Genomic DNA, 15,304 nt, shown 5'->3' with positions numbered 1-15,304 from the left:
GTAGAAGAAAGTGCGTTCCATGAAGGGTTGATAGAGTTCATTCAGTTGCCTATAAAGAGTATATCAGCTGGCAAAAAATTCCATAAATCACCACCCACGCAGAAGACCCATATGGACCAACGGAAACAGGAGTCAGAACAACACACATGCCCCTTCTACCTGATTTCTGGGCAAGAGGCTTATGCTCCAGGCATCTAAAGCAAAGGCACAAACATCTAATAGAAACAAGGAGTGGAGACTTGGGTAGAAAAGTCAAGGCGCTGTTACAAAACTTCAACAGGACCCTTCTACAAATTAGTCATATTTTAACTGCATCTATATAATACCTTTCGCTATAAGCCAGTAAATCCATTTAAATTATTTCCCTTTAAGTTCTGGCTGCTGGGATTCTCATGTTGAGCTATAAATCTATACACACATTGATTTTAAAAAGGAAAGAGTCCTCGGCCAAAGGAGGGGTTTCTGCACAGTTTGTACTATGACTTGGGATTTTCTTCAGGGATTAGACTGTAAAGTCCAGCTGTTGAGACTTTCTCTGGGGATTTTTTATGAGGTGCCTGGGGGCACTTTATCACCCTAGTAACCGACACTCGCAGACAGTGGCTTATATGGATTAGCCTCTCAATTTCAAGAGAAGCACAAACACCCTGCTTCCCAGTGAGGAGTGTGACTCCTGGGCACACAAGTGCAACAGTGGTTTTTGGGGTGAGTTTATGAGCAGATCGGAAACCGACGCAGGAAAGAAAGAGTGACTTGGCCATCTCTCCACTCACTCCTTCAGGCTTTAGCTTTCTCCCCTAATTTATTGTTTCAAATTTCCCTCTCACATGCTTCTCTCTTGCTGCTTCCCTATTCACAGCAACTAAAAGCTTTGGTCCTTCCATTTTTGTCCATTTTAAGTTTATGTCGACTATTTCCTTATAGGGAAGTGGGCATGTTATTTAGCACTTAAATATTCACACTAAGGAATTTTATACAATTCTCACTTCCTCCCAATGAGGAACCTCCTGCCTTCTCCCTCTAATTTTAATAGGACTATGCCTAACTCCCAGGGTACACTTGTTAGGACACAAAAAACCAGAGCCTCTAAGATTCATCCAGATCTACTACTCTTTGCTTTTTGTTGGGCTGGCATGCACTCAACCTTTTGGAAGACGAGGAGTTCAACTCCTTGCATAGAAGAATTCCTTGGCAGCCATGAACAGTGATGGTAGTACCTTAAAAGTCGATCGGGAGGCTGGAGAGATGGCTCAGTGGTTAAGTGCCGTGGCTGTTCTTCCAGAGGGCCTGAGTTCAATTCCCAGCAACTACAAGGTAGCTCACAGCCATCTCTAAAAGCAGATCGGCCTTCCTTTTGCTTTACTCTACTAGATGAAATCCTATCTAAACAAAAAGTAGTGGCCTGTTCGTTGTAGTTCTATACCTTGTAAAATAATCAACACTTTTCTTCTCTCAAGAGAATCTTCATAACATAGTCATTCTCAATTTTCAGTAACAAACAGTGGTATTTGTTCTGCCTTTGGCAAGCCCATGCTCAAAAACATTTGGGCTTTTTTTTTTGCCTTAAATACTTTCTAAAACATGAAGAAAGAGAATTCTATTACCTTTGCCAAAGTCTTTGGTTTTGATGTGTTTGTCTTCACATCTTCAGCTTCATTGGGTATTTGTACTCCAAACGACCAACCGCCAAGCCTATTAGGAGTAAACATGATGTTAGTCCCAGTCAGATTACCAGAATTTTCACTCAAAGGGTGATTCAGAACTACTATCCATAGTAGTTACAGCCATCTCGAGACAGCAGGCTGCTGAGCATGTCAGACCTATCACATGAACTCACGAATTGAGATACCTGCCCATGATGGTAACGTGGCCTCGGTCTGGCACCCAGAGAGAGGGTATCACTTATGAAGAAGGAATGGGCATGGCTCACCATGCTAGCAGGAAACTAGCATGGTGGAGGACATGACCATGACTCTCAGCACTATTTTAACTCATACCCACTATTCAGGATGAATTGCTTCAGTTTAACCTTATGACTATCTAGTTTGGCTCTCCTGCTCTGCTCCTTCCCTTTATCACTCTCCGGGCTTGCCTTGCTCTAGAAGGCATCGCAGAACTACCATGTGTGAGGTACTTCTCTTTTGAATTGTCCCAATACCTTCCACCAGTTTTATCAATTATTGCACTGACTTTTGTAATCATTAACTTGCTGGTTTGCCTTTCAGGCAGCTAATGAGTTTTTCCTGGGTGAGAATTCTATAGCTTTATCTCCGTGGGCTGTATGGTATCTTATACTTATTAAGCCTCCCAATATAGCTGACATAAGAATAAAGGTAAGAATAAAGGTGCATATTAATAATGGCTTCTCAGTCTCTGGATGGAAACAGACTGAAGAACAGAGTTGGGCCCTAACACCCTTACTGTAAACGTTAAGGACTAGGGATGCATTGCCATCTGGTTCAACTGAATTCATTCTTCCATTCAAACAGGCTTAGACTGGGTACCTCTGATATACGAGGTACTATTCCGAGTTCTGAGAATACAACTTTTATAAAGGTTAGGAAGGAGAAGTAGAGATTGTAGGACATATTTAAGGATGCTAGGAGGAAAGGAAGCAATACAGATGCAGGAAAACCAGAGGGCAAAGGTGGTCAGCGTTAAGGGTAGTAGTAATATATTAGCCTGGCAAAGGAGGAGAGGAATCGGATGCAAGGGGGCTGCAGTATCCTAGCAACATGGACAGCAAATGGGATGTCTACGATGCAATGCAGTGTGTTTTGGAGACTTTGGAAATTAGACAGAATAGTAAGTGCTGTTGACATTGCAAGCAATGTGAGGCTCACACACCTATCTGCATCCGACTACATCTGTAGTCACCTCTTTCTGTCTCCAAAAATCCAACGCAAAAATTTTCTGAAAGCCCCAAGGAATCGTAAGACATGATTTGTTCTCAGGTCCCATTACTAGGTACTACACAGTCGAGGACATTTTTATAAGAGATCATCATTTCATTATGCTATTAGCTTGTCTGCTCTGCTCCCTGAAGCAGCAAAACTGCCCCTGGCCCCCCTGCCTCTGCCACTGATGAGATCTCAATTGATATGATTTCTCCCAATGCTTTCAAGCCTGAAAGCAAGCAGCGAGGAATCTGATTAAGGCCTACAGCACGGCTTTGGAGTTCACATGAACATCAAGGTACACATCACACTTTTGGGCTTTGCTTCACATTAACATTTGAAACAACGTGTGGTTTTTTTCCCCCCCAAAGTACGGTTGACTCTCAAAGTCCATGAGCTCCACACATCTGTGGTTATTCAACCAACTATGGGCAGAAAATATTCAGAAAATAACTGTGTTTGCATTCAACATATATAATTATCATCATTATTATCATTATCCACGAAACAATGCAGAAGAGCTGCTCGCATAGCATTTGTGCTCTGTGGTACCATAAGTCATTTAAAAGATGACTACAGAATGGGGTTCTATGCAAGGAGCATACCACCATTTTGCATAAGGGATTCAACCTCCTGAGGATTTGGGTACCCTCTGAGTCCTAGAACCAGTCTCAGTCCCATGTGGAAGGACAACTGTAATTCAGAGAAAGTAGGAAGGGTCCAGCAACAGTTTTGTACACACCTTGGTTTTGCAGATGGCACCAGCAAGTATTCTTCCACATCGTAGCCCGAGAGGTTGAGCAGTGTGTGTCCCAAGCAGTTGGTCAGATAGGGAGCGCCAGCACTTTTATTTGGACACTTCTGTAATTGTTTTCAAAGAAATAGAAACAGAAACTTTTTTTAGAACCCACAATCTACTTACTGACATTACTTTAAACTAAATGTGACTTTTCCTAGCTTTCGATTTTTAATAAATTATCTCCAGCCTTTTATACATTCTGATCTCTGAAGCCTCCTTAAGAGCCCCCTGCAGTCAAGAGTTTCGTCAGAATTCCACTGTGCCCTCTGCTGTCAATTATATCTGAGAACTTCAAATCCTTTTTTTGCATGTAAGTTTGGGCAGATCTGTAAGAACTAAAAAAGGAAGATGTTTTCACGGGTGTGATATTTCATTTGAAGAAGTTGCAAGAGTCTGAAGCAACTAGTAGGAGAAAGATAAGCAAGAGAATTCAAAGGCCTGCGTTTCTTTCATATGTGCTAGAGGCCAAACTGAAACAGCCTTCTGAGGTTTGCCCCAGTCTATGTGATGAAATGGCCATCAAATGAGTAAGGAGGAAGTGGCCAGCTAAAATCATCAATGTACGACTGCCACTCCACCACAGACAGAGTTCATACTAAATTTGCTGGTTCCACTTCAGTAAGAGCAAGTTTGGAGGAAATCATATGTGAAAATAGAAGAAAAAAAATGTCTCTGAACTTTTTACTCCAGTGTTGGTACTTTGTTTTCCTTCAAAACTGGAATCAAATCTCCCTGCCCTAGCATATGGGTTTGCTGCTCCATTCCTACGTACATGCAAGAACTGTGGCAAATCAAGAGGGTTATAGAAGTTTAAAGTATGACTTTCAGAAAGGTATGGATTAGATAACAAGAATTTTAATTGCTAGAAGTTGTGGCGTAACTAAATTCTCACATGTGTCAAAGTTTAAAAACTCAGATCAAAGAAACAGCAAAAGAGCTGCTGTTAGATGCTGTAGCCAGAAGGGAACATTAGAAAGCTGTTGGTCACAGCCCCAAACCGTCAGTTAAACAGAAGGTATAAATTCACAGGCCTAGTGCACACACTCACTCTAGATCAAACTGTGCATTGTATACTTGAAAACAGCTGAGCTCATTCTCTTTCCTCTAACACAGAAACTTGAAGAAAGTTCCATTACTGTGGAAGGATTCAGCAAAGTTACTTAGTATGTTCCTTCCTGTTGGGCAGGGTAGCAAATGCCTTCAATTCCAGACTCAGGAGGCAAAGGCGTGCAGAGCTGTGTGAGTTCCAGGACAGCCTGTTCTACAAAGTGAGTTTCAGAACAGCCAGGACTGCTACAAAGAGAACCCCTGTCTCAAAATACCAAATAGAAGATAGGTAGGTAGGTAGGTAGGTAGGTAGGTAGGTAGGTAGGTAGGTAGGTAGGTGGGTGGGTGGGTGGGTAGGTAGGTAGGTAGGTAGACAGACAGACAGACAGATATTCATTCCTTCAGGAATAGCTTGCCTTCCACAACATGTGGAATGATTATTCTGACCATCACAAATACATAAGTTGTCTACTTAGCATTTAAAGTAGATGGCTGAATAATTTAACCAAATTAAAGTACCTTACTCACAAATTCAAATAAGAACCTTTAAAGTTTCCTTGCCTCTGGTATTTCTTTCTAATCCCCCTTCTAACTGTGAAACAACATGTATCTTTCTAAACACAATCTGTATTTTGATGAGTTCCTCGCTAAGAAAATCAAAGTTTTATGACTCAAGCCCTGTAGAAAAATATATTTAGTCTCTTTTTTAACTCTTGTAAGTTTTGTTATCTACAAATACACCCTCTGGAGTCAAATGTTCTACCCCTGAGCTATATCCCCCAAATATACTTTCTGTGCTAAGCCTAACAATGATTCCTTAAATATCAGGTCTTGTTCTTGAGGTCTGCCAATGCTACCATATGTGGCAATGGGTGTGACGACTATCATTCACTAAGTTGTTGATATCCGCTGGAGAAATCACACTGGATAGTCAGGCTGGGCCCCAATGGCAGCATCCATGTCTCTTTAAAATAGAAGTAGGGAGATCAGACAAAGTGACAGAGGATAGGGCAGCACAGTATCATACACTAGAGTTGTGTAGCTACGATCCAACAAATGTCAACTGATGTTATGAGAAATAAACCAAGGAGTGTCCCCTACAGACTGCTGGCACATAGTGTGATTTCAAAGCACATCACTGATTTAAGATTCTACCCCAGAACTTGAAAGGACAAAATTGCTTAGTTCAGCTGCCCACCATATTGCAATTTGCAGCACCAGCCTGAGGAATGCGGCATCCCTCCGGAGTTTCGCACAAGGTCACATCCATCCCTGATGGTGGGGTACTGCCCACACTGCAGTTATTATTCACCAGAACTCAGGCTGAAAACATCCTATCCATCCTTCAGGACCACCAAGAATCCCATCAACCTCAGTCATTACACAGTACTGTCTCTCCCTGGAACTCACCCTGGGTTTCTCGGTAATAAACAGCCAAGGAACAATGGATATGCATATGAGAAAATAGATGTGTACTCAAGGCTTCTGAATGGTAGAACTTAGAATGGTAATTATTTTTCCTTTCAGTCAAATGAAGTTAACTGAGATTACCATGATCAACAGAAGTAAGGGAGCTAATGTTGGACATCTGTTTCCTGCACGCACGTTCCTATGTCTCTCTAGAGGTAACCCTAAGGCGCAATAATGCATGCCACAGGAGGCTGTGAGGTCCTTGGATCACTACTAAATTGACTGCTATTTCTCAAAGTGTATTCCAGAGAACACAGAGGTCACAAAAAGAAAAGAAAAGAAAAGATGAGAGGAGAGGGGAAGGAAGGGGAGGGGAGGGGAGGAGAGGAGAGAGGATAGGAGAGGAGAGAGAAAAGAAAGAAGAAAGGAAGGAAGGAAGGAAGGAAGGGAGGAAGGAAGGAAGGAAGGAGAGAGACAAACAGAAGCATCAGAAAGCCCAGCAGGAGGATAGAGGAGGGGAAAGGGAGGGGAAGAGGAGAAGTAGGAAGTGATTCTTTAGTCAAAGCATTGCTGACAGGACTGCATACTGTCCACCCTGCTATCTATTCAAAGAGAAGTCATACGGAACAATTCCTTACAGAAGCAATAGCAACGCTGTTTTAGCCACTATTCCAGAAGTGTGCTTGCCCACAGATAGCGTTCATTGGGCATCTTTCTTTTCTTGCATGCATATTACTGAAATCTTATATTTCCTGTGAACTGATGTGAAGTAGGAGCCATAATACCATTCTGATAGTTCTTCATTCTCCCTATCCCTTGACGCCCTATCTAACTCAAATAGACTTTAGACTTGTGGTGAGAAAAGTCATCACTGTAACCGCATGGTTAAATCCAGGCACCAGAGCAAGCGCTGAGAGCACAACGTTAGAGGTTTCATGATAAACTAGAAGAACAGAGACAAAGAAAAATAAAAACAACCTTTGGCAAGTGTACAGAGGCAAGGCATGCAGGTGAATTCTCTGACCACTATGTCCACTAAAATGATGCCTGCTAACCTTAGAGCCATCAGTCCTCATAATCCCCCACTGTGTAGCTGCATTGTCTTTCTTTTTGATTTCCTGAATTTTGAAAGCAAAGAAGAAAGCAAATGAAACTATTCAGAAGCCAACTCTCTAAAGTAAGTAAGCAAGTAAATGAACCCCATGGGCCACTAAGTTAAAAAGGTCCATGAATGTGTTCTTATGGTCCTTCCCTTTATGGATGATGAGTGACCTCATTATTTTCCTCCAGAGTCTTGGCATTGTAGGTATGACCTCCAAGTCTACTGTACTGGATGCTGGGATCAAACGTAGGGCTTTGTGCGGGATAAGGCAAGCACTCTATCAGTTAAACTATGCCCTTAGCCTTTTACAAGTAAATTAAGATTGCCGCATCTGATGGTTGGTTGTAGTCAACAGATCTAAGCCTTTCACTAATTACCTTCCACTATTTCCTCTGAGGTGAACTGCAATCAATTTTCCAAATGAATTTCAGTTTGTTTCTCTTCACAGACAACATAGCTATGGCTTTTTCCTCAAAAGCAGAATGTCTACTTTCATATATCTTGTGTACATCAATCATATTAGAAGTCCAAAGACGTGGCTTAGGTTTGAATGTCTAGCTCCTAAAACTCAAATAAAGTTATGAAGAAAGCCTTGTGATCACCCTGTCTTGAGATGTGAGGAGATCTCCCCCAAAGGGGAAGTCTAGCTTCTCATCTCAACCTGAAGAGGATTCAGTGTTGCAGTAGAGATGTTAATGATTAAGAAGTATGACCAGGGAATGAACAGACAGCAGGGATGAAACTCTCCACATTACTGTCTATGTAATGTAGACATTAAGAGACTTGAGCAACAAAATATGAGGATTAGGCAGATAGAAGCTACTCGTTTATGATTATTATTATTACTATTACTATTATTATTATCATTATTATTTCTCCTACTATTTGAGTTTTATACTTCAAAGGGTGAAGGGTGCTTCAGAAACATACCAGGCAGCCACATGAGTCCTGGAATTCTGGGCCGGAATAAGGGTCCCTATGCCAGCTTGAAGAATTCACCCTAAAGGGGAGAAAAAGGAAAAATGGAAAGACAGTTTAATGAAAATACTACTTTATTTCCATTAAAGCACATTTTGCCATAATAGAACACCTTTCAAAAAATGGCCACCTCCTTGCCACTAAGACAGAACTCTGGCTTCTGTTTTCACAGTGTGAGCTACTAATCTGATGACAATGATTTACGACCATGCCAAGATTGCATGACGTGACACGGGGATTACTTGGCTGTTCATGCTAAGCATCCTATCTGGGCTCCATGTGGACCCCAAGACTCTCGAATAATAAACAGATATCAAGAAGCAACTAGCAATTGCTTATTAATTGCATTAGATTGACATGTTTATTCATTTCTGTGTTGTGTCATAGTAACTTAATCACTTAAAGAGCTACAATTAAGTTTCCACATGAAAAAAGATTGTGAGAGCTTGGGAGACAGTGAATAGTAATGAATAAACAACTCGTAAACTGTAGCCTATATTTACTTATTTAACTCTGTGTGTGTGTATGTGTGTGTGTGTGTGTGTGTGTGTGTGTGTGTGTGTGCGCGCGTGCGCGCTATAATACAAGTGTTGAGGACAGAGAATCACTGCTGGAGTTTGTTGGTTAGTCAGTTAGTTGGTTAGTTAGTTAGTTAGTTAGTTAGTTCATTAGTTAGTTATTTCTCTCCTCCCATTATATGTATCCCAAGGATTAAGCTCAGTTCTTAGGGCTTGGCCACAACTTCATTTACCACTGAGCCACCCAGTTAGCTGTAGAAAAGCTTTTATGTTCCATTTTTTTTCTGTAGGTTTTTATCCTTGAACATTCCAAACAGTAAGACTTTTATAACTCTAAGTCAAATTTTACTTTAGTGCAGATAATTAGTCTGAATTACTCAAATATGGAGAGGAGGTGAAATTCACATTAGTTTTAGCTTATTGCCTCCTCTCCCTGCTCCCCAGATCTCAAGGCAATGGTAGCAGCTTTAAGACTTTAAGTCATTACTTGACGGTCACACAGCAGAAGGACTGACCTCCCAAGCTGAACAACAAGCCCAGGCTCTCTGCATGGGCGAGTTGCTCCAACAGAGCATAGACAGGGAAACAACACCATGTTGGAAAAAAACAGTTCAACAAAAAGACAATTGTCAGTTCTGCTCATCTGGCTGTCAAATATAATTTCCATACAATTTTCTAAATACTAAAGGTGAACACAGACTTCCCTAGTGTTAATACTTTGTATAATAGCTCATAGGGGTTTCAGTTAGGAATTCCTGAGTTAACATGGAAACAGTGCTTAAGAACTTGCATGTTTTAGCCAGATGGCTGTAATCTAATTAGTTTTGTTTTTTAAAAAGGATGACTCTTTGCATCTCTTTCATCCAACAGGAGGTACTTTTTACTACAGGTGCCTGGAACATTAGCCAAGGGACTGCGAGTTGTGGTGTAAATGTGGCCTCCCCTGCAGAGCCCATGTGTACCAGAGTTTGGTCTCAGGGAGGTGGTGTTGGGAAGGGTAGAGCATCTGAGAAGGTAAGCCTGGTGCAAGGCAGTCCAATCACTGCAGGCTTATACTCTTGGGATAGCCTCATTATTTCCATGGGACTGTATTTACTTAGCCTATGAGAGCTAACAGCAGACTTAGAGCAGGCTGCCTTTGCAAGCAGAGCTAGTCTGGTCTCTGGCTAGCTAGCCTGGTCTCTGGCTAGCTACCTTGCTGTGCATTCTCTTTCACGTATCATCTACCCTTGTCAAATCAACTATCTGCTCTCCAGGGCCACACTGATGTTCACACTGTTCGCCAGCCACAGAACTCCAAACTAAATAAACCCATTTTTCTAAACAATACTCTGCCCCAAGTATTGTGTTATTGATGAACCAGCCTGATCCCATGGTAAGATTCCAAACCATCTTTTTACAAGGTCAAAGTAAGCTCATTCCTGTTTTCTGGAAAACTTAAGTTAGCCCAGGTCTTGACCCATTTTCTAGAATTTGACATGTTCCACACCTCATATCCTAGCATCCACCCTAATAAGATGAGATGTTCTGCCAAGTTACAATATAACCGAAAACTTTTGGGAAGACCCTAGCCTTTCAGGTTTTAGAAAAAATAAAATAATAAGTATATTTCTCCTGTGTTTGGGCTATTCTCTCAAAGCTCACTTTAGAAAGCCCTGTCTGACAGAAAATAAAGCCTGCTTAATTTGACCAAAAACTTTGGGTCAGTAGACTTTACTCTAGTTCAGTAGGATTAACATTATAGCCACAAAAGGAGAGTAATATAACTTTGTATAATTTAATGAGTTGTTTCTAAAGTCCTTGTTGTCACATCTTATTCTTCTGTTATTATTTTAGCTTTCTTTGGTAGAAAAAAAATTCCCTAAGATTCGAATGCTAATACATGACAATACAGATTGGAGGCTTTTTGAGCATCTCAGCCTCCAACAATTTTTGTTGGCGATTTATTTTACTTGCGCAGAGACTTATTGTGAAGCTCTACAAGCATTCATAAGAGACAGGCAGATGAAACTGACCATTAGGAGTCACACACATCTCTGTAAGTTTCAGTCTAGACATTATCTAAATATACTTGGAGTTCTCAGAGCATATCCCTCATGTGCTCTGTAGCACACAACAGCGTTGTTGTTTCTGAGTTTAATGGGCTTTGAACATGGTCCCTACCACTTGGGCTGAAAAGGTCTTTCTGCTATAGGTGTGCCTGGAGTTTTTAATAGCATAATATGCGCCTTAAATATCAAATAGAGGGACAGATGCTGTAAGAACCATCTTTTTCCACAAAAAAAAATGGTTTTCTGAGATATGCGCGTGCTTAAAGGGACAAAGAAGCATCACAGGTGTCACCTTGCAGTTCCAGGTGAAGGTTATTCGTGCCGAAGTGCAAACACGCTGGTGATAACAAAGCCAGACAGTGCTTGAGTAAGCTATCCAGGTCACAGAGCCAGTGAGGGTGAGACCTGACCGAGGCAGCCTCGGATCCAGCTGTGTTCTCCACCTGCACCTGGATACCTCAGGTTCATACTCTGTGCTGTTTACCCTTGATCTTCACAGTCATCTTCACAGATGAGCCTGACTGGAAGCAGTGCCAGGAACCATCAAGCCAGCCTGCTACCTTACCCTGAGGACCAGCTCTGGACATGGAAGGGATGTAGAGAGTGAGGGTGTAGAGTTGGGGTGGGGGGAGCAGCACTGTAGAGGAAATGAGCTGGATGTACAGACAGAACATTGAACATCTGCCATTCACAAAGCACTGATTTCACCTCAGTGTTTCCTTTTGAAAGAACAGATAAAAGAATTGTTCTATTTTTCCGCTAATCATTCTTTCCTTGATATGAGATTAGGTCAAGTATGTGCTCCTGTTTCTGTTCCCAAGAGGTATGTGTGTGTATTTTATATCCTGTGTGTTTTTAGTAGAGAAGAGAAAACATCACCTCTGAACCTTCACTGGATAATCCCCTTTGTCTTCCAAGAGAAGACTGAACTGAGGCAACACAATTGATTTTCTCATAATCCTTCCATTCTGACACCATCAATAGTTACTCAGTCTCAACTCATTACAGGCATGACTAATGGGCAGAGCCTATAGTCATGAACTAGGAAACATATATCTAATTATTTTGTCTGTGTTCGTATGTAAATCACTGAAAAGACAGTCATGTAGTGTGCAGGACAGTATCATGGCTTTTATCTCTGGCTTCATTTGTTTTGTCTGGAATTATAAATTTCTTAGGAGAAGATTCTTTGCATTTATTTGGTCCCTCTAATAATACTTGACCTGCAGTGCATCCTCAAGGAATAATAGGGGAAATAACAGTAATGGGAGCATTTAGGAAGCAAGGCATGTCTTATCAGGGTTCAGGAGCCAGGCATTCCTCTATGCCCTCAGTGTTACCTCAGAGCCCCAAAAAGCCTTCTTCAAAGCAATCAGTACATATTGACAGGGTGGCTTTTTATACTTGTTGTTGTTGGAAATATATGAAATTGGCAAAATACCAACAGCAAAAATTGAGAATTTAAACATGTAAAACCTCAGTCATGGTTCTAATTTTATGGGCTTGAAAGGATATCTGGAGGAAGAAGGGAAGAAGGGTATGTAAATGTAGCCAACTGTTTTGAGGTCGCCACTTAAATGCAACATGGTCATTTGTAAATACCGATTCCATGTTTAAACACAGATTTCTATTTTTCCTCACTAAGTCTCACCAACTTGACTACCCAAACATGAGCTGAACAAGGAAAACACCAGTAGACACACCAAAGTAGATGGGAGAAAGCCCATAAAGCCTCAACCCTACACAGAGAACTGCAGGCAACTAAGAAATGCTAAAAGTGGGAGAAATAGTCTTTCCAGGAGAAGAGCATATCACTGAAAATATAAATAAAAGTATGATTTTACAGATGGGACAGGTTATATTTAATATAATATTATATATATAACATAACATATATGAGCATTTATATATTCATATGAATACACAGTGACAATGCAAACAGAGACTATAGATTTAAAAGGGAGAAAGAAGAGGTATATGGGAGGGGTCTTGAAAGAGGAAATAGAAATAATATATGTTGTAATTATATTATAATCTCAAAATAATGCTTGAATAAATTAAGAAAAAAAGACAAGGAGGCCACTCATTCATAGACATAAAATATCAGTTACAATCCAGAGGACATGCAACAAGGAAAAAAAATGCAAACATGGTTCAAGGTGGTGGGTAGTCGCAAATGGGATGTCATGAAGTTGTGGTTTTCCACTCAGCGCCCTTCATGAGACCTTGGGCAATTTATCAACTTTTTTTTAACATTCAGTTTCCTCATGTAAGATGAGATACTGTCTCTCAATCATCTCAGGGTTTGGGTGGGATTTAAGTAGGCCAGAAGCAAAGGCAGTCTGGAAGTTGGGAATTGCAATGGTATTAACAGTAACAGCCTTCCAGGCATGGAGGCACACATCTTTGATTCCAGGACCATAAAAAAATTAAATCATGTAGCAACCATGAGTAGCACTGTTTGTGAACAGTGAAGTAAGACAAAAAAAAAAAGAAAACTATTAAACCATATGTGTGTGTGCATATGACCTATTACGTTAAAAATAATGTCTTGTACTGAGAATTTTGGTTTAAAACCCCAGTTATGTTATGTGAATATGTTTTTTATTTAATCCCAGCCAGGGGAGAGGCTACTTCCTAGCAGGTGACTATCATTTGCTCCAGGCACTAGCAAGGGCGTGTTTTTGTGGCTGCAAATAGTTTACCGTTGATGTTCTGGGGACTCTTCAGAGCTCTTAATGCCAGAGCCTCAAAAGGGGCTTCAGGCGTACTCCAGGGAAGCAAGGGGGCCACACCTCCTCACCTCCTCAGCTGCACCTAGTTCCTGTCGATGTGGCTTGTCAAGGGTTCATGAGCAAAGAGGTTGGAAATGTCCTGACAATAAACATTGGATTTGCCCCAAGAAGTTCAATGCCCCTAATCAACAGGAAGTAGTCTATTTTGTGTTGTGAAAGAGGTCTATGCTCCCTTCCCTCTATGACCTTTTTTCTCATCTACCTAGTGTTGGAGGGATGGAAAGGGTTAAGGTGGAATAACAGTTGGAAGGGGGTAGAGGTACAAGAACACAATAAATAGTAAAATGTATGCCAATGATGTCTCAATATGTACAAGTTGTCTTTACAGTAAGCACCAGTAAACACACAATTCATGCTTAATTGCTTAAGTCCTTTTGGTTCTCTTATGTCAGAGGAATACTACCATTTTTTTTTCTGGAGTCCTCCAGAGCATGTGTCTATGAAAGGTAGGAAGAGGCAATTAAGCAGTTTCCTCCTGGCCATTCCATAAAATGAGACCCATTAATTAGACCCACTAATTAGACCCATTAATGTTCTACTCATTAAGCTGACTTTCACTCCATGTAGCCTAAGTGGGAACACAGACTAACCCATCCTCAAGGCGGCCTCCAGAGCTGCTGGTGTTGGCTTCTCGGCCACGCTGAGGGCACCGGATACTTACCATTGAGCATCAGAACAAACAGGGTCCTGATCTCCGAACCTGCGCAGAAGCACGTGGGTGAGGTCCGGGTCATGGTTCCCACTGCTGTTGACGGTGAGAAAACAAAGCACCATTAGGAGCAAGCAGAGGACTCACCCTAGTCAATCTGATGGGGATAAAAGTTTCCAGAGCACCAGGTAAAGCTAATTTCCCAGTTCTTTTATAGAAAAGGTCATGAACAAGCATGAAATTGAAAAACGTCTTTAAGCCCAGGTTTTGTCACCACCGATATACATTTGTGTGTATTGCCTATCAAAGCACATTATTTTTCTCTATTTTCCATTAATTTTCTAACCACTTTTACATATTTTCATGGATTTAAAATCGAATTCAAAAGGCTGCCTAATATAATGCTATCGTATGTTAATTTATTAAAATCAGTAAAATTATTTTCTCCATGCTGGAGCCTTAACTTGGAACAAATATTTGTCCTATTACTCAGCAATTCAAAACTGCAAACTATATTTACATCCTTTTGTTTCTACATGTCACTGAAACATTCTTCTATAGAAAGAAGTCTTCAGTGTACAATGGGACCTGTACTTAAAGCACACTTAGGACGATGCTTAGTTTACTGACCATAAGCCTCACATCTATTCATAGTTCAAGAAATATTGCCAAAAGTCAAGGTCATTGATACTGAATTTCTTTACCAAAGAGACAACCAGCAGTAATACATCTATGTCATTGTGAGGGAAAAATGTAGAAATAAACACTAGGAAAAAGTTGAAGTTTTGTACATCTGCAAGAAACATCTGGAGTGAGAAAACATAAGAGAAAAGAATACAATAACCTCTTTAAAACTAGAATAATTGGTAGTGTGGTTCATTTCAGTTGGTTACAATTCAGAATTGGGATATTTCTTAACTACAAAAGACATTTACAATGGCAGATATTATGCAGATATAGTTGGATAGAATGTCAACGAAATAAACTGGAGAAAGTTAATAAAATTTATCTGAAGAATTCCAGTTCCAATAGCAAAGGAAAATAGGAATTTTTACAAA

The 15,304-nt window shown here is 40.7% G+C and overlaps 1 protein-coding gene across 1 annotated transcript in view; it reads right to left on the bottom strand.

Annotated features, from left to right (window-relative positions):
- Positions 1–15,304, bottom strand: part of Abca13 (ATP binding cassette subfamily A member 13) — a 484,842-nt gene that overhangs the window by 147,735 nt on the left and 321,803 nt on the right. The window contains exons 44-47 of the mRNA XM_087584614.1: positions 14,259–14,342; positions 8,186–8,255; positions 3,640–3,758; positions 1,605–1,692 (exon numbers count right to left, since the gene is read on the bottom strand). Of these exons, the coding sequence (XP_087440740.1) occupies positions 1,605–1,692; positions 3,640–3,758; positions 8,186–8,255; positions 14,259–14,342 (361 nt within the window). The remainder of the gene's footprint in view (positions 1–1,604; positions 1,693–3,639; positions 3,759–8,185; positions 8,256–14,258; positions 14,343–15,304) is intronic.

This window comes from Rattus norvegicus, chromosome 14 (assembly GCF_021556685.1).
Source record: "Rattus norvegicus strain SHRSP/BbbUtx chromosome 14, alternate assembly SHRSP_T2T, whole genome shotgun sequence".
Taxonomy (NCBI): domain Eukaryota; kingdom Metazoa; phylum Chordata; class Mammalia; order Rodentia; family Muridae; genus Rattus; species Rattus norvegicus.
This window is presented reverse-complemented; position numbering and strand designations above follow the sequence as displayed.